Below are 18,555 nucleotides of genomic sequence, written 5' to 3' on the forward strand. Positions count from 1 at the left end.
TGGTCTCCAGCCCGTCCTGTTTGGGCAGGTAGTCCATAATCTCCTCCCTTGCAGAGATAAAACAATCACTCACATTTAATTCAGCCTGTTAATCACTCCAGTAAAAAGTTAAACAGGGAATTCTGCCTTTTTACAGAATGTGGGATAAAAATAATACATAGATTTCAAATGCTGATTTAAACCTCCATCCAATCATAATCTAAACCACATTCCTGTTGAGGGTTGCCCCAGCTGTCCCCGGTGCGAGAGGCGGGGTTTGCACCCTGGACTGTTCACCTGTCAATCACAGGGCTGACATACAACCAGACACACTCACATTCCCACCTGCGGCTCATTTACAGTCACCAGTGAGTCTAACCCGCATGTCTTTGGACTGTGGCAAACTCCACACCAAAAGGCTCCATGTCTGATGGGGATTTGAACCAGGAACCTTCCCGCTGTGAGGTCACAGCCAGCCACTGCGCCCTCTTATAGAGCTGATTTAAACCCTTTATTTTACTTTTCATCATATCCTCTCAATATAACAATCTAATCCTGTTAGTCGCTGCATGAAACACTTTTATTAGGACTTACTTTGACTAAGCTCATTCCCTGCTGTGATAACATTCACTGCTGCCGACTGAAACTATCTGAAGTAGCAAATAACAAACTTTTAAAAACGACTATTGTGAAGCAAAATAGATAAATGTTAAAAAAAAAAATTAAAAAAGGATGCAGAAATGTGTCTCCTCTCAAAAGTTTCCAACACCGGGTTTTTTAAAAGGAGACAGTCTAAGTTGCACAAATACGTTGGCAACATTTTAAAACTTTGCAATGCAGTGCGATTTAGACCATGTGTAAGAGTTTGACTGCAACTCTTGGAAGTGAGATGCAAGAAATGATCCAATATGTGCTGCCTCAGATTTGTATTTTGTTTCCGTTGTGTTGAAACAGGTTCTGATGTGATTTCTGGTGTCATGGCAGCCCTGTTCTTCGATCTCTCAGGGACACAATGTGGGACGTGTCTTTGTCTTTCACAGCCAATGTGTACAAAACATCCCTTTCCTGAATGTTTGTTTGTTTCTCTGACTCACTTTGAAGGCCACTCCATCAGCCCCTGAGCCAGACGCTGCAGCGCTGCCAGCTCTGCCACCTGCTGGACAGAAGGGGAACCATCTGCAGCAAGAGGAAGCATCAGCCGCCCACTCAGGAAGTCAGCCAAGAGCTGCACGCAGACAGAGACACAAACATAAAGCAGGCAGTTATAGTCAGTAAATGTGAAGCTGAAGCTGTTTCTTTTTGCATTTTATTAACGCTCTCTGGACTTTAAATTTATTTTCTTTCATGCACCCTTTGTAGATTTTTTCATTATTATTTTTTATATTTCACATTTGCTTCTTATTTATTTTTCATTCTATTTAAAACTTTGTTATTTGAGCCTTATTTACACCAAGACAAACTCCTTGTGTAAGTAAATAAACACTAAAAACCGATTCTGATAAATACTCGACCAGTGGTGTTACTGCTCTTAATGTTTGTGAACTGCTGTGGTCACCTGCTGGTAGTGAAAGTCCGTGTGGAGGTTGTTGTCGAAGGTCAGAGGTATCCTCCACATCACCCTCCTCAGAGATAAAGAGATGGAGCCGTCGTCCAGCATGAAGTCGAACAGATACTCCTCAGCACGGATGGGACGCACCATCCCGTCTGACCGAGGAGGAGCAGGCCATGTCCACGTGTGCACATGAAGCAGCTGTTAGTGTCAGAACTCGAGTCGACCTGTGCTTTTAGTGTCAGCTAGAAACATTCGCTTTACCTGGACTTCTGTGGGCGAGGATGGAAAACTCTTTGATTTCTGCCTGATTTGAGATTCCCATCTTATTACAGAACTCCGTCACCACATCTGCTCCCACCTAGAGGAAGAAAAGAAAACTTACAACCAAGCAGACAAAGACTTGAACAGAACGAGCGCCGGCTTCTCGATTGAATTATAGAAATAAATCTCACAGTGAAGCTGCGGATCTTGGTGGTGATGCTCACTCCTCCGGGCAGCTCGATGGCAACGCGGCGAGAAGTTTTACCAGCCTGCGGAGAGTCGACACACGCTCAAGTTGAATACGTGAAACGGATGAAATGCAACACGAGTGTAAAGTAGGTCGACTTGCCATGAGTGCGTCCATCTCTACATGAGAGGGGACGTTACGGCGACCGCCGAAAACGAGAGAGCGCTGAAGGTTGCCGAGACACACAGGCGCCATCTCTGAGGGTAAATGTGAGAAAAGGTGTTCATAGACAGAAACATCTAAATAACTGATATTCTTCATGTGTTTAAAGGTATCGTTCACGGCCATATTGTTTTTCATTCTTCTACCTTGGTACGGGTGGTCGTAGTCCTGAGAGATGACCTGCAGGTGTTGTGTGACGTACGGCTGCAGGTTACCAGAGCAGGGGAAGAACCCGGTCACCAGGTTGAGCAGCCGCCAGCCGAGCGTGCAGGTCGCCCTGTGGAGACGATGCATCGATGAAACAAACACTCTGAATCCTTTTTTTAAATCTGTTCAGGGTTTACCACCTTCTGTGATTATTTTGACTCATAAAAACTTAATTTAATTTTACAAAAAGCAAAATGATGGAGGAGATCTCTGATTGCAACTAAAACACATGGAGCGGTTATGCCTCCCCTAAAATGTCCAGGCAAAAACTGTCTGACTTACTGACGGATTTACTTGCCAATAAAAAGTGTGTTTTTGCGACTTACACAGTGTGCAAGAGTTTGCATGACATTTTCTAAGTATTTCAAATTGTGACTGTGGACAAACGTCTTCTTTAAAGTCCTTAGAGAATTAACATGAGGACGGTCAATGGTTTCTCTTTTAGCTGAAGGCTGCTGTGTGAGCTAGCACAGGAAAGCTAACGAGAGAACTGTGACCTGCTGCCAAAGTCACATCGTAGTGAAAAAGAGGACAGGGTCGTTCTGTGAAAACTCTAAATTAAGGTGGAAGAGCTTCATGTTGATGCTGTAGACTCCTTCAGTGTCTGTTATTAAAGGGAGACAAGCACACATTTAATATAAAGAGAGTGTTGGAAATGTAATGGCAAAGTGTCGCACACTCACTTGGTTGGGTTGTCAGTGATTTGTTTGATGACCTGACAGTAGATTTCATCTCTCAGCAGCTCCTTCTCTTTCCCTAACTGAACAGAACAGAGACACTAGTCTTTAAATCACATCAAAACAGAAGCTTCAAAAAATAAATTCAGTCAGTCTGAGCGAGCACCGACCAGCAGGATGTGGTTCAGACTGTCCGACTCTGTTTTCTTCTTCTTCAAAGGTAAGTCACCCATGAACTGCATCAGGTCTGCAGAGACAGGAATGAGAGGATGACGGAGTGAGAGAGTGACAGAGGTCCAGCTTTGTGCTGTGATGGTTCGTCTGCTTCGATCTTACTGTTGAAACACTGCACAGACAGGTCACTGATCTCGGGGTCATCGTACAGGATCAGGGACTCAGTTATGGGGGCCTGGACGAGAAACACAACCAGGTCAGTTTGTTGCAGCTTCTTCAGGGACGTTTCAGTCAGTATGCACAATATACAGGAAGACAATTCCCTCGAGTCTCTCTCTCTCTTTTACAGCTTAGAGTTAAACAAGAACTCAAACCTGCTTCTGCTTTTTAAACTTTTTCAAACACTGCTAAGGTCAGAGGAGGAAGGCTTGTGTCTTTATTTCCAGCAGGTTAGATTACTGCGATGCAAAGTTCGTTCATAGTTCTGTCAATAGATGGTCAGCGACTTTATCCTTTTAAAAATGACAAAAACTACGAAATAAGACGACAACGTTCTCAAACTTTTACACTGACCACCTGTGACTCAGTAAATCCATTTTAAATAGTTTTTGCTCTCTCGTTAAATACGTCTCTGACATGCTTGTGACATGTGAATCATCCAGGTTCCTGAGAACATCTTAGGTTAGTTAGCTAGCTAGCTATCTAGCTAGTTAGTTAGCTAGCTAGTTAGTTAGTTAGTTAGCTAGTTGGTTCGTTAGTTAGTTAGCTAGTTAGTTAGTTAGTTAATTAGTTAGTTAGCTAGCTAGCTAGATAGTTAGTTAGTTAATTAGTTAGTTAGCTAGTTAGCTAGTTAGTCAGTTTGTTAGTTAGTTAGCTAGCTAGTTAGTTAGTTAGCTAGTTAGTTGGTTAATTAGTTAGCTAGCTAGTTAATTAGTTAGTTAGCTAGCTAGCTAGTTAGTTAGCTAGTTAGTTAGTTAGTTAGTTAGTTAATTAGCTAGTTAGCTAGTTAGTCAGTTCGTTAGTTAGTTAGCTAGTTAGTTAGTTAGCTAGTTCGTTGGTTAATTAGTTAGCTAGCTAGTTAGTTAGCTAGCTAGTTAGCTAGCTAGCTAGTTAGTTAATTAGTTAGATAGTCAGTTCGTTAGTTAGTTAGCTAGCTAGCTAGTTAGTTAGTTAGCTAGTTAGTTAGTTAATTAGTTAGCTAGCTAGTTAGTTAGTTAGTTAGTTAGTTAGTTAGTTCGTTAGTTAGCTAGTTCGTTAGTTCGTTAGATGTTTTATTTTCTCCCGTAGGTGAAATTAATTAATTAATTCTATTGCACTGATTTTTATTGCTCTCCTATTATTATATTGCACTTCCCTACACCATTGATTTTATTGCACAGTCCCTTTATGAATCTCTCATTTACACACTCACACACACTTATACACACTATCTTGCACTATCGTATATATACTATATACTATATGAGTGTGTGTGAGTGTTGGCCTTCTGACCAGTCCAAGAGCCTAAAGGTCCAGAAAAAGTCAAACATATATTCAAATGAATATGGATGGATGGATGGGTTTTAGTTTGATACAGTCTTGTTGTACTTTGATACAGACGTGTTAATGTACTATAACTGTGGTCTGAGTTGTGTTGTTTGGGGGATTTCACTCTCTTACCCCTGTGTGTTTAACGGCCTCTGAAAATCTCCTTCCATTCTCTTGCTGACCATTTGTCCCCACTCTGAAATAAAGAAATAAATAATAGATGCACAAAATGAGTAAATAATATTCATGAATCCAACTGAAACCATCTCAACATAAAGTCAGGTTCATTATATATAGATTTTAACCTTTGGGGGATTTTATTAAACTATACATTTTTTGGATATTACAAATTAAAGTTTCAAGGCAGCCATTTTTTCCAAATCCAAGATGGCCGCCACATAGACATCTGGGCAAATGCAAAAACTGATTTTCTGACTGCTTATACCATAACCTTTCCAAAAATGTATAGTTTAACAAATCCCACAAAAAATCCCCCAAAATGAACCTGACTAATAATAAACCAGAGTTATAATTCACCCTTCATACCTGAAGTACTTCATTGCAAACTCAGCCATGGGAGAGAGGAGCTCCAGCTCCTGGTCCGATCCCTGGATGGATCCCCGGAGCGAGGCCTGTCTGCTGGGCTGCTCTGCTCCAGTGCTGCTCGTCTGTCTGAAGATTGGAGCTGTGAGCGGCCCGTTGGATGAACTCACAGGTCTGTTGCTCCTCATGCTTTTCCTCAGGTCGTCTCTTTTCATCAGGTGAAGGTTGTGGTAGTCGGGGGCCGCAGACGGTTGGGTGAGATCTTCAGAGAAGAGACCAGAGCGTCCTGCTAATGTGCCAAAACGCCAACCTGCAGGAACATAAACAAAAAAAATCTGTTTGATTTTCCACAAGGAAACAGACTTACTGCAGGACACTGAGAGGTGCCAAGGTCATCATGTTCATGTTCCCCACGTCATCTCCACAGAGGCTCTTTGACATATGAAGGTCTTTATATGGTCTTTAGATTCTGCTCCTGAATGCTCTGGATTTGTTTGGACCAGAGAAGGTAGGCGGGGCTTTGAAGGCCGTTTTGGACGCCCCTGGGTTTGCCAGATATGAGAGCAGTTATCAGGTGTTGCAGCGATGGAAGCGGGCAGTGGAACTGGCTCCATGTTCCAGAGTCGTAGATATATCATTTCATATATAAACACTTTAAAACACTGTCACAGGGTTAAACCATGAACATCATCATCTTTGTCTGAAAACGAAAACAAACACGTCTTGCAGCTGGATATTTATTGTACCTTGCTGAAGTCTTTCCATTGGCTGCAGTTTGATGATGTCACCTCTGTTGAAGCTGAGCAGACTTTTATCATCAGTCACAAAACTCTTGAGAGCGACCACGTGGCCCGAGTCCTTCAGAGCAGAGAGGAAGAGTCACATGAGAAAAAAAGATGCTCCCAACCATCAGAGAAGAGAAGGAGTGTGGTCGTCACATATCGAGAGGAAATACCCTGGCGACTTCCTGCAGGAAGAGTCGGATCATGGCCGTGATCTGAGGAGCTTTGGACGACTGCAGAATCAAGTTTTCACTCTTCAGCTCCACATGCACTCGGTCGGCTCCCTGCAGGTCGACTGACAGCAGCTCTGCAAAACTGAAATATGAAGACCATCATTATTTCTGCATGTTTATTAAAACTGAGAGGAGTGATTATACGTCGGAGTCTGGACTTTAAACTATGATCTGCTGCAGTAAATACTTGGACACAAACGTGAGTGAACAAGCAGAGACTCATCTAGATTATATGACAGCTAACTTTAAAACACCTCTGAACATTGAGCTCTACTGTCTCCAAATGAATGTAAAAAACAAGAGTCATTTTTTGCCCTATTTACTTCTTACTTTATTTCTTTCTTCACTAACAGAAGGATAATTTATTTTCTATCATTCGCTGACAGACTCTGCTTTTCACAGATCCAATAAAGCAGAATGACACATGGGGACCCTTCAGGGCGGTTTGTGCTCACCTGTAGCTCCTGAGCTGATGGAGGTGTTTGGGGTTGACGCCTGAAGCTCTGACCACCTTTAGGAGACGAATGCCACGATGAGACACGCCCAACGTGTGAGCGTCCCCACTGTCCAACTGAAACAGCACAAACAGAACAGAATGCATGGAGACGCATGAATCATTGCATTGATTAAAGGTCACCACTTTGTGGAGCTGATTATTTCCTTTTGATTGACAAACTACGAGGAGGCTGAGGCCGTTTGCATCCGCACATGCAGCTCAGCCTGGAAAACTTCAGGAGTTTTGTGCATGTGTGAAAGCACTAAAAAAACATTATTATATTTTTTAACATAAGATAAAGACTTAGTGGAAATACACAGTTTATAAAGGAATTAAAGAAGCATCAGACAGCTTGATTCTACAGACAAAACAAACTAAAAATGTAGGTGCATCATTTCCTCCCGTCGGCACTTCGGCAGCCACGTTCAGGGAGAACTGAGTTTCACATCATCCTGTGTTATTTCTGTGCGCTCACCCTGACTGGGAACAGGCGGGTGAAGTAGTTCGCCCAGTTGTCTCGAGCAGCGATGACGATCCTCTTCTTCATGAGGTCGTTCTCGATGGTGCTGATAGTTGTTCCCACATTGAAGGTCGCTAAGATGGAATAGAAAAAAATTCGATGTGTTATTCACGTATCTGCCTGTTGACACTTCAAAGTTCATGACATCCAGCAGCTCTGTCAGCCGAGCCTTCAAAACATGACTCAGCAGAATCTCCTCTGGGCACTGTCCTGTTACTTAGTGTTGACAGGTGAGGGAGAAGGACGTAGTGTTGTCCGAATCGGTCTCAGTCTCAAGACCGGACTCGAGACCACTTTCTCAAAGTCTCAGCATGGAAAGCATTTTTGCTCTTCTCAGACTGGGAAGACTCCAGATTTTAAATGCAGACCAGTCAAGACTCCCACTGCTGTCTTCTTCCCAACAGGCCTTTCTAAAACAGCTTTGGGGGATTTGTCTCGCCCCAAAGTACGGCTGCAACCCTCCCAGTGTTACGGTCTAAACGAGCGACCAGCCCCCCCCCCCCTCTTGTCTTTGTGGTCTTGACTACGTGTCCCTTCAGTCTGTAACAGTTGATCAAAACTCTCACCCAGCAGGTCCTTCATCTTCCTCCTCTCCTCTCTGCTGATCCTCTCACAGCTGTCAGAGTATGTGTCCCTCATGATCTGGAAGAACACAAACACACTGAGACGGGTTTGATTTGAATGTCTTGGTGATGAAACTCGATCCTGCAGCATGCCTGAGACTATTTAAACATGATGACACGCACCTGCTCACACAGCAGGTTGAGGATGTAGGGCCGGTTGAACATCTCTTTGGGGTAAAACACCTAAAAGGACAAAAAGAAAAAACACATTAAAAGACATTATTTCCATTTTCATTACAGTCATGTGGAGGCGACAGTAGCTCAGTCCGTAGGGACTCGGGTTGGGGTTGCCAGCTCAAGTCCCAGTATGGACTAAAATACGAAAGTTGGTCTGGTAGCTTGAGAGGAGCACTGCCAAGGTGCCGTTGAGCAAGCGAGCACAGAATCCCTGGACTGTTCTGGTGCGCTCCCTGCATAGCAGTATGTAGCAGCTCAGTCCTGCTGGTGAGTGTGTGTGTGATTCGAGGCTGTGTGTGTGAGGAGCATGTCCCGAAAATAACAGTGTAAACCTGAATTTTTAAATTAGAATAAATAAATAAATAAACATGGAAAGTTTCCAAAAACACATTTAAAATAAGGCCTTTATGTAAATTCATGGTGAATGTCAGAAGAGCGGTCGTCCCCCTGCAGTAAAATGAGGAGGCGGCTCGTCTGATGTCACATCATTAAAACTCTTGTGTGTCGACTTTGTGTCGGTCTTACTTCTTTTCTCAGGAACAGTTTTCCCGGCATGTTGGAGTTGGACATGTAAACGCTCGGAGAGAAATGGTGTAGCTGTGAGCGAACGCCGGCGTCCTCCTCCGGAAACTCTTCTGCGTCTATTAAAGAAGACAGAAAGGTCTCAGGCGTCACATCGCTCTGAGGTCACACCGTACGAGACATGCAGGGTACCCACATAGAGACGGTGCAGCCATGGGCGGGGGCTCCGGGATGTTCTGGAGGACAGGTGCCGGCTGTCGAGGTGGCGGTGGAGGAGAAGGAGAAGGAGGAGGAGGAGAGCGTGCAGGTGAAGAGTCAGGCGGAGAGTCAGGTGGAGGCGGCTGGGGGCGGAACAGGTCCTGCAGGTAGCGCTGCTTCTGCCTCATGGTGTCGGAGATGACACGGGGGCCGCTGTTGGAGGGGGGCGGGGAACGATCGGAGGGGGGCCTGTAAAGAGGCTTGGCGACTGGTGGAGGAGGCGCCCACTGTTTCTAAGGCAGCAATCAGAGGAAAAGTTTAACCTTCAAGCAGAAAAATGAACATGTTCCTTGAGTCTGTGTTTGGAGCTCTCCTGACCTTCTGCTGCTGCACTGGTGCTTTGTTTTTCAGTTTGTCCAGAGCTTCTTGTTTGGGGTCACTTTTCTTCACAAAATGACGTGCAGGATGTCTGCAGGATGACAAACACAACAGAAGTCAGTGTGTCGTTCAAACAGACCAATCACAGAACACCAGATCTGCTGCATCAAAGCTTCACTTGCTGTTCAAATCTTACATTTGGATCAGACCTAATATTTATTTTAAACAACAACAACCAGTCTCAGGAGATCTGGACCAACAACTCTCTGTCAGGAGAAATAATAATAATCAGAAATAATCTGACAGGTGTGTCCTGCTGCACCTTCCTGCTTGGTCTTGCACGTTCAGTTGGACTATGAGGTACCTGGTCAAAGACTGAGACCCAAACATGGGAGAGCTTTGACGATGACTATGTGCTGGAAGTCCTGCAGGTGACGGTCGCAGACCAACATCCAGAAGGATGTGAAACCGAACTTCTGCGCGGCATGGGAAGAAGTGGGCGATGAATTTGAAAAGGAAGAACGTCACATTCGAGCACCAGCATGAAAGTCAAACAAACAGCTGTGTGCCGCACTAGAAGCCTCCGTGCTCCTTTAGTGTTTCCATGAAGAGGCAGAAGTGAAGCGGCTGTGGCTCAACTCCAGTCAAGTACACCTTTAGAGATTTGATTTAATCTCCAAAAAGTAGAAGTAAAATTGTAAATTAAAATCTTCTCTTTTTAATTTGCAGTATTTTGAGCTGGATTTCAACCTCATTTGACCTGCAAAGCAATCCTGCAAGAAAATAAATAAAAAATGTCTCTTCATCACAAAGTTGCTCCGACACGAACTGATTCCTACTGTGGTTTCACATTTGGGAGGGTGTAACCGGGATTTAAGACTAAGTGAAGTTCAGAAGTGGATGTGCTCTGACTGACCTGACGGGCTCGAAGGGTTTGGGTTCTGGTGCCGGTCTGCTGTTGTACAGTTTGATGATTTCTCGGATGCTGGAGGTGGGCTCCGGTTGAGACGGAGAGGGAGGGGTCGGATTCTCTTCTCTGGCGGGAGTCGGGCGAAGACGGACCACTGTGAAGAATCAAAGCTGGTATTTAATGTTTCCATACGCATATTTATCGACTCAACAGCACGCATGATCTTTGTTTTCATCGCTCACCCTCGGGTTTTGGTGCTGTGGGTGGGGGTGAGGGGTGAGGGGACGGCGGGGATCGTGGCTTCTGTCTGGGCGGACTCCTGCGGGCCGGTGGAGATTTGGTAGTTTTTGATTTCCTGGGAGGCTGAGAACCTGGACGACAGGAGAGAAACGTTTCAAACACTCAAACATGGTCCAGAGGTTTTCAGCAGTAGATAAACTCCAGGGCTCCATGTGGGGGACAAAGTTAGGCTGCCCCTGTCGCTAGCTTTAACACTGAACCTGACAGGTGAGCTGAGGTAGGACTGATTCATGCTATCACCTGCGTCTCTACTCACCGATCTTCTGGAAGTAATCCCTCTTCTCTCTGAAAGACAGATCGTCCTCTGGGTCTGGCAAGTCCACTTCTCTTTCTGGCTGTGAAGGAAATATTTCAAATATGAACAAAGCTCATGAAGAGATCAGATCCACAGTCAGGTCTGGGGTTTTGTTTTCATTCGTCTCTCTTGGACATGTGGATAGTTTCTCATGTATTAACACGACTGTGGAGGTGTGATGGGAGTTTACTGATCTTTTGGCTCAGCTCACCAAGAAGAGTCGGCTCATCATTTCACCACCTTTTTATATTTCAGCCGAATGTCGCGCTGTTTTGACTTATGATTTATATGTGTGCACATGTATCACTTCAATTATTCAATATAACCTTTCTATTGAGGTATTCACTGCTGCATGCACAGGTCTCATGAGTCTGTGAAGGTAGTTTGTGGCTCGACCGTTTAGCAAATGATGCCTTGGTTGTAGCGACTTGGTAAACAGAAACTTTGGCTGCTTCATCACGTATTGTGATTTGTGAAATGACTTGTTGACTTGTCTTTTTGCACTCAGCAGAGTCTTATCCTGCAGGCTGCCAGGGACGAAACATGTGGAGACATCTACGTTGGCGTGTTCGTTTAGAGTCTTTACAGTCTGTGAGCTAAACATGCATGAACTGCACTGACAGCTGGTGGACATCAGAGAAGGAATGCTCCAGAAAAAGTGTTTTTAAAAAACCTCCCTACCTCTGGCTCCGGCTTCCTCTGGCTGAACTTGCGCTGAGGAGCGGGAGCTTTGGGTCGGGCAGGTGGGGGCGAGGGAGATGGAGGGGACGGTGAGCGTTGCCTTGACCTCCGCTCTGATGGACGCCTGCGCAGCTTCTCCTCCTTCTCCTCCTTCTTCTGCTTCTCCTCCTTCTTCTGCTTCCTCTGCTGCTCCTGCGTCTGCTGCTGGGACAGAGTCATGGCCTGCATGGTCATCTGCTGCGCCTGAGGAGGATTTAACAGGACGGGTTAGCCGGAGACAGGGAGACGATGTGTTTACCATGCGAGTCTTTCGTTACCATGAGGAGGGCCTGCTGGTTGATGAGAGCCTGCTGTGTTGCAGCCATCTGCATGGGGTCAGCAACAGGAGCGGCAGCCATCGGAGTCTGAGGCATCATCATAGCTGTGTGGATAAAAAATCTTTTTTACCAACGACTCAAACTCTGCGTTTCACAGAAGCCATATTCAATGTGCAACCTTCACATCACTGCGACGTTTCACCTTCAACACGTCTGTCACAGAGGTGTAAAGGGAGGGGGGGGATGGAGAGCAGCTGCCCTAAAAGTGCACATCACATATGGGAGATTACCTGGCATGGTTGGCATGGCTGTTGGCATCATGGGCACTGAAGGCATTCCTGTGCAGAGACAAAAACACAAAGAGTAGAAAACGTAAAGATTGTCACTTCTTTTTAAAACACTTTTTTGTTTTTTTTAAGTTTTAATGCTTCTAAAAGTTTCAGATATTAAATTCAACACATGTCATACACATGGGGTTAATACATGTGAACACAGAAGTCCGTTCTCACCCATGGGATAACTTGGCATCGTCATTGGTACACCTGAAATCACAGAGTTCACATCCTCATCACCGTCGACATCAAAATTTAACTTCAAAAGAATTATGATCAACACGGCGTGATCCGTGTTGATCCGTTTTCTTACCAGCTCCGTACATGGGTCCAATCCCTCCTCCTCCTCTCATCCTGCGGTGCAGCATGGCTACTCTATCCATGTCCTTAACACACACACACACACACACACACACACACACACACACACACACACACACACACACACACACACACACACACACACACACACACACACACACACACACACACACACACACACACACACACACACACACTCAGTAATAGGATCCAGAACCAGAGACACACAATCCAGCAGAGACGTCTGAGCATGCTCAACCCTCCAACCAGATCAAACTTTAATACTTTCACTCCGCTGATAAAAAAAGAAGAGAAATGTGACTGACTGGAGGTCCTTGGTCCAGAACAGGGTCGAACAAGTCGTCCACGTAGGCATCCATTTGTCGACCACGGCCTGCAAACAGCAGAGAACAGAAAAAGGTCATCTTTATCAACATGTACAGAAAAAATCAAGAATAAGTTTCTCTCTGAACCAGCTGCATGCTAAAAGACTTTAAAGATATATACAAAAATATAAAGGCTAAAAATAAAAGTACAGATTTACAAAATGTTCAAGATGCTCTGCAAAGATGTGCATTTCATAAAAACAACAGCAGCAACAACACGTGCGTGGACTGGTATTAACAGGAGGTAAATGAATAAAAGTGAAGTCACTGCAGTACGGACAGAGTCTCTGACGTTAAAGACGCTTCACGTCTTCAGATGAAACAGCTGAAAGTCACATGATCACGTTTGAGCCTGAGGTCCAAACAGTCCGTTTCACGACGTCGGCCGGTGTGAGGTGTGTTTGTGCACAGAGCAGCGGGTGAGATATTTTTTTTTTAAACAAAACACAATCATTGTTTAATTGGACGCACTCGTCGACGAGTAGATGAGCCCGGCTTGTAGTTCTACAGTATCCCATGTGAGACAGGAAAATGCTCCTGCAGCATCATCGACCCAGACACATTGAAAACACATAAAGCTGCTCATCCTTCTGGAGACTTTTCCATCCTAGCAGCGGCGTAAGGGGAATAATTTTTTTAGCCTCAAAGCCTCGGTTGCTGTCACGTGATTGAAAGGTATGAATTGCAAAAAAAAATAATATAATTTGACCCATAAAAAAGACAAACTCTTGGGGGGGCTTTCATCCACTTTGCTGCACTTCTTTTCGAGGTCAGGAGGATGAAGTGACAGCAGGTTTCAGCAGCTGTTGGAGGAACAGACTTGGACTCTTTTTGGAGCATAACATCTAATAATAAATTTTATTTATTTATCTACCTTCTTGTGGATAATTTCTGGCCCAGGCGTTTCCCTCATACGGAGGCAGACCAGGAGCCTGCATGGGAGGGGCGGGTGGGATGAAGTCATCCATATCTGAAGATGGCATCCTGGATTTAAAAAGACACACAGAGATGTAAATACGCTCTCACTGGTCATAAATCTGCTCCACTGTGTGCGAGTATTGACTCTTTGAGAATTTGATTTCATTCTATTCTGTAAACATTTACACTTTTTATTTGATTCTAATGCTGCTGCTTTCTGCACAAAGCTGCTCAGGAAGAGGCTTCGCAGACTGATCTTGATCAGCTGGAACATGTTAGACTCTTGTTCACTTCTTCACCTGTCTCCCTGGCTGCTGAACAGGTAGTCAGAGTTCGAGGAGGTAGGGGTCCCGGGTGGCGGCAGAACTTCCGCTTCAGCTCCGGCCAGAAGATCCATGACGAAGTCCGAACCGGCCAGGTCAGACCAGCCGTCATCGGTCAGGAGAGACACCGACCAGCCCTGCGCCGCCTCCGACACGCCTCTGAGACACAAGAACACAAGACGTAAAACTGCAGCTCGAGAAACAGGAGATATGGACATGTTAGCACGTTCATGTTCAGGAGGGGTGAGGTACCTGAAGTGAAGCAGCCATGAGGCCAGCTGCTCTCCTGTGGTCCAGGACTCCACTTCAGTTTTCAGCTGTTCATCTGAGAACACATTCAGATGTTTACACCTGCTGATTCTTTCACCGCGGACTCATCGACAGTTTGACGAGGGGTTGATTTGTCTCACCGTTGAACGTGTGTACGTCCAGCATCATGGCACCCTTCCTTTGGTTGCTGGTCCACTCCAGCTCGGTTGGGGGGTAAGTTCGGGCAGTGGGAGCGGGGAGCTGCAGAGAAGTCAGCAGTTTGTGTTGGCACAGTGAGCGGTACTCCCCTGGACCGTGATCAGACACGTACCTGCGCGGGGAACACTGAAGACTGAGTGTTCTTCAAAGAACAGAAACAACATGACGCAAAAATGACAAAGCAGAAGTAGCGGGCGACGCAACAGTCTGCTAAACGATGCTTTAATTAATCGATGCACACCGCTTGAGTGCAGAGGTGAATTCTCCGGATAATATCCTGCTGCTGCGCTCACTCAAAACTCATGTGGATAAAATACGAGTACAGAGGCAGGCAGGAGATGCTCCAGCTGAAACACGAGTCTGTTTGTGTTCACACGTGCAGCTCTTCAGGAGTTTGATTTTAAAGCTTTTGACTTTATGCAGCTCTGTGTGTGTTCAGGAAGTTGAACCAAAGCGTTGCACCTACTTGAGCAGGGGTTTGTCCAGAGTTGGAGAGGGGGTGAAGGCACTGAGGCAGCAGGCGAGCAGCAACCAGCCCCTCAGACCGACCTGGTCCTCCTGCAGGCCCCACGTGTGGTAGGCCAGCTGGGCCAGGATCTCGTCCCTCAAGGCCGGCCTGCTCTGTCCCTTCTCCACGATGTAGTTACCCAGCATCTGTTCCTGCCACCTGCTGAGGTCGGACTCACCTGTGAACCGCATGATCTGAGGACGAAACGGGGGAAACAACAATCAACCACTCAGCGAAACTAAAGGAGAACGAAACAACCTCATGGAATCAATCCGTGTCCTGTACCAGTTTGTAAATCTCCAGGGCGGTTCTGGCATCTTCAGGCTCCAGAGCGGTGAGGGGCCTCCGGAGGGGGTTCCCCTGAGGCTGGCACCATGTGTCCTGCAAACATGAGAGAGGGTCATTTAATACATGCTGAATCAGTTTTGGTACAGTTCGGTTACAAACATATAAAACGACCACTTTAGGTGTAAAATGGATGAATGAATAATATCTGCAGGGACGTTTAGGCACTCTGTAATCGTCCTCTTCCTGTTGTATCAAACAGTACAGAGATGGCTGCTGTGTGAACTACTGTAGTGCCTTAAAGCCACATGCTGTGACATGAGATATTCTGCTGTTACTGTAAATACACTTTTTAAACGTCTGTTTAAAGGCGGAAGAGTTTCATGGTGTTGCTTTTGAATATAGACAAATTAAAGGCAGGTTAGGTCATTTTCTTCAGATCTACTTTTTAAAATTTTGGTTGAAATTGTCTTTTTGTCCTGACAGTATTTAATAACTCACGTGGTCTGAAAGAGAAAAAAAAAAAAAAAAAAAAAATCTGTAGCAGTTTGTAAACTCGTTAAAACTTCGACCACGTTTTATAAACCAATCAAGTCTCTCTACCCCATGTGTGCACGAGCCCACACTCAAAGCACAAGCTGAGGTCCGCTTCTGGACCAATCACGTCAGTGCATGTAAGTGAGGGGCGTGGCTTCAGAGGGAAGCAGGTGAAGACGGAGAACGGAGAGAATGCTACTTTCAAAATCATGCTAGTTTTTGAAAATAACCGACCCTGCGTTTAAAAAGGACTAATGTTTAAATATTTCAGAAACACCTTTAAAGAACTTATAACAAGAATCACAACAGAAAGACTAAGAGGCCAATTTTCTTCTTTTCTAAACAACAAATTTGTTCTTTTTTTTTTTTGCAATGTGGAATATTGCACATTATTTTATAGTGGAATAAACCAGGACTTTATTAAAAGCCGTGTTCCTGTGCTCACCTTCAGTACGGACTTGGCATAGCGAGAGAACGGGTATCTGTCTATATCCAGAGGCAGAGTGAGTCTGTGTTCTGCCTTGGCCTGTGGAGGTCCCCCCACTGTGACTCCAGACCTGGGCGGCCTCCCTGCTGGACACAGACGGAACAACAATCACAAACGTGACGGCGCAGTAAAACAGTGTTGTGCAACGTTGATTTCTCTGAACGTGTTTGTTTGGAAAGTTTACCTGCCGCACTGTGAAGTCTGGCCGACAGCTCGGCGGGGATCTCCAACATCCCCACATCCTGCCGGTGGAAAAAAAAAATGAGATGAAGAGATTGTTTTAAAAATCAACAGAAACAGAAAGCTCTTCAAAATCCACCAAATGATTTAAAGCCCTTACCATTCCTGGAGAAACAAAATGTTTCTTCGTCACTGCCTTTACTTTGTTCTTCTCGTGAAATTCCTGAAATAACAACAGTCAGTCAGTCTTGTGCTGATCTCTAATTCTTATCCATGTACATTAAAAACACTCTCTCACCTGCCAAAGCAAGTGTGTTCAATCTGACCTATTCTTAGACACACGTCCAGTTTTATAGTCAGGTAACACCCACTGGCCTGAAGCCCCACCTTGTTCATTACAACAGTTGAACAAGGTCCAGAGACTGTTTTTTATCAGGAAGTTTACGGCTTTCCGAAGGGAGGAAACTCCAGCATCACTCAAAGATGATAACATGGAAGCTCAGCGTGACGTGTGTAAATGTTTGTATGACTGTATTCCACGTCTGTAGTTTGTTTTCAGCTTAAAACGGTGGGCACAAAGGCTGTTCTCCGAGACCCCTAGTGTTTAAAATGGGTACTGCAGTCCACATTCTTACACAGAGACCTGATAACTGCTCTCTTGTCTGACAAACCCAGGGGCGTCCAAAACGGCCTTCAAAGCCCCGCCTACCTTCTCTGGTCTGGTTCAAAATCAAATGCAATGGCTGACGTGCAGCAAAACAAACATGCAGAAAAAAAGGGGAAACAACTCCCTTAACATTAAACACACTGCAAATACGTAACGTGACAAAATCAAAAACAAACAACGGTGTAAATCAACGTGGGTGTGAACACATATTTATACAGCAAATACTTTTCTTTTATGCCTCACTTCAAGGATCAAATATATCAAATAATTCTAAAGAATAGTTCTCGACATTTACACAGGCAGCCAAACCCTGATCGACCTTTTTAATCATCGACCGTGCAAAGGCAAACAATGTGTCACAAATGGAATTAAAACACACCCTCCAGAATCGAGCTTCAGTTCGACTCACTTTAAAATCATCTCATGATTTTTCAAACTTTTCAAGAACTCTTTTGTCATGATTTCAAACTGTCTCAAACTGTCTCATGAACCAGGACTCAGACCCTCTTTTACTTCATGAACCAGGACTCAGACCCTCTTATAGTTCATGAACCAGGACTTAGACCCTCTTTTAGTTCATGATCCAGGACTCAGACCCTCTTATAGTTCATGAACCAGGACTCAGACCCTCTTATAGTTCATGAACCAGGACTCAGACCCTCTTTTACTTCATGAACCAGGACTCAGACCCTCTTTTACTTCATGAACCAGGACTCAGACCCTCTTTTAGTTCATGAACCAGGGCGGCCCCTCTTATACTTCATGAACCAGGACTCAGACCCTCTTTTACTTCATGAACCAGGACTCAGACCCTCTTTTAGTTCATGAACCAGGACTCAGACCCTCTTATAGTTCATGAACCAGGACTCAGACCCTCTTTAAGTTCATGAACCAGGACTCAGACCCTCTTATAGTTCATGAACCAGGACTCAGACCCTCTTATAGTTCATGAACCAGGACTTAGACCCTCTTTTACTTCATGAACCAGGACTCAGACCCTCTTATAGTTCATGAACCAGGACTCAGACCCTCTTTAAGTTCATGAACCAGGACTCAGACCCTCTTTAAGTTCATAAACCAGGACTCAGACCCTCTTATAGTTCATGAACCAGGACTCAGACCCTCTTATAGTTCATGAACCAGGGCGGCCCCTCAGACTCTCTCGCTTTGAATTGAAGTTATTTGTTATTTTCTTTTGTGGTCTTAACCGGTCCTGATTTAAAATCTGGAGTCCATCGAGAATCACACATCCACATGTTCAGTCTTTTCTCTGTAAACTGTGGACTACATTTCCCATAATGAAGCTCGATCTCTTATCTCAGACTGCAAGCTTAATGACAACACCTTTAAACTCCACCTGCACAGATTACGATCCAGGATGA

The 18,555-nt window shown here is 44.9% G+C and overlaps 1 protein-coding gene across 1 annotated transcript in view; it reads right to left on the reverse strand.

The window, feature by feature from the left end:
• The window catches only part of myo15b (myosin XVB), a gene marked incomplete at its 3' end in the record, with an annotated part of 38,745 nt that overhangs the window by 1,717 nt on the left and 18,473 nt on the right, over nt 1–18,555 (reverse strand). The window contains exons 26-64 of the mRNA XM_079372342.1: nt 16,667–16,729; nt 16,511–16,568; nt 16,285–16,409; nt 15,303–15,398; nt 14,976–15,211; nt 14,452–14,621; nt 14,294–14,366; nt 14,018–14,200; nt 13,675–13,784; nt 12,741–12,808; nt 12,407–12,479; nt 12,271–12,303; nt 12,052–12,099; nt 11,762–11,865; nt 11,445–11,687; nt 10,725–10,803; nt 10,411–10,539; nt 10,175–10,322; nt 9,259–9,349; nt 8,879–9,173; nt 8,686–8,801; nt 8,107–8,166; nt 7,927–8,002; nt 7,316–7,434; nt 6,800–6,915; nt 6,285–6,426; nt 6,076–6,187; nt 5,333–5,639; nt 4,919–4,982; nt 3,422–3,494; nt 3,256–3,332; nt 3,092–3,168; nt 2,348–2,478; nt 2,142–2,236; nt 1,984–2,061; nt 1,793–1,889; nt 1,535–1,683; nt 1,074–1,204; nt 1–47 (exon numbers count right to left, since the gene is read on the reverse strand). The exon at nt 1–47 is cut by the window's left edge and continues 87 nt beyond it. Coding sequence (XP_079228468.1) covers nt 1–47; nt 1,074–1,204; nt 1,535–1,683; nt 1,793–1,889; nt 1,984–2,061; nt 2,142–2,236; nt 2,348–2,478; nt 3,092–3,168; nt 3,256–3,332; nt 3,422–3,494; nt 4,919–4,982; nt 5,333–5,639; nt 6,076–6,187; nt 6,285–6,426; nt 6,800–6,915; nt 7,316–7,434; nt 7,927–8,002; nt 8,107–8,166; nt 8,686–8,801; nt 8,879–9,173; nt 9,259–9,349; nt 10,175–10,322; nt 10,411–10,539; nt 10,725–10,803; nt 11,445–11,687; nt 11,762–11,865; nt 12,052–12,099; nt 12,271–12,303; nt 12,407–12,479; nt 12,741–12,808; nt 13,675–13,784; nt 14,018–14,200; nt 14,294–14,366; nt 14,452–14,621; nt 14,976–15,211; nt 15,303–15,398; nt 16,285–16,409; nt 16,511–16,568; nt 16,667–16,729 — 4,492 coding nt within the window. The remainder of the gene's footprint in view (nt 48–1,073; nt 1,205–1,534; nt 1,684–1,792; nt 1,890–1,983; nt 2,062–2,141; nt 2,237–2,347; nt 2,479–3,091; nt 3,169–3,255; nt 3,333–3,421; nt 3,495–4,918; nt 4,983–5,332; nt 5,640–6,075; nt 6,188–6,284; nt 6,427–6,799; nt 6,916–7,315; nt 7,435–7,926; nt 8,003–8,106; nt 8,167–8,685; nt 8,802–8,878; nt 9,174–9,258; nt 9,350–10,174; nt 10,323–10,410; nt 10,540–10,724; nt 10,804–11,444; nt 11,688–11,761; nt 11,866–12,051; nt 12,100–12,270; nt 12,304–12,406; nt 12,480–12,740; nt 12,809–13,674; nt 13,785–14,017; nt 14,201–14,293; nt 14,367–14,451; nt 14,622–14,975; nt 15,212–15,302; nt 15,399–16,284; nt 16,410–16,510; nt 16,569–16,666; nt 16,730–18,555) is intronic.

The sequence above is a fragment of the Symphodus melops genome (assembly GCF_947650265.1).
Source record: "Symphodus melops genome assembly, chromosome: 21".
Lineage (NCBI taxonomy): Eukaryota > Metazoa > Chordata > Actinopteri > Labriformes > Labridae > Symphodus > Symphodus melops.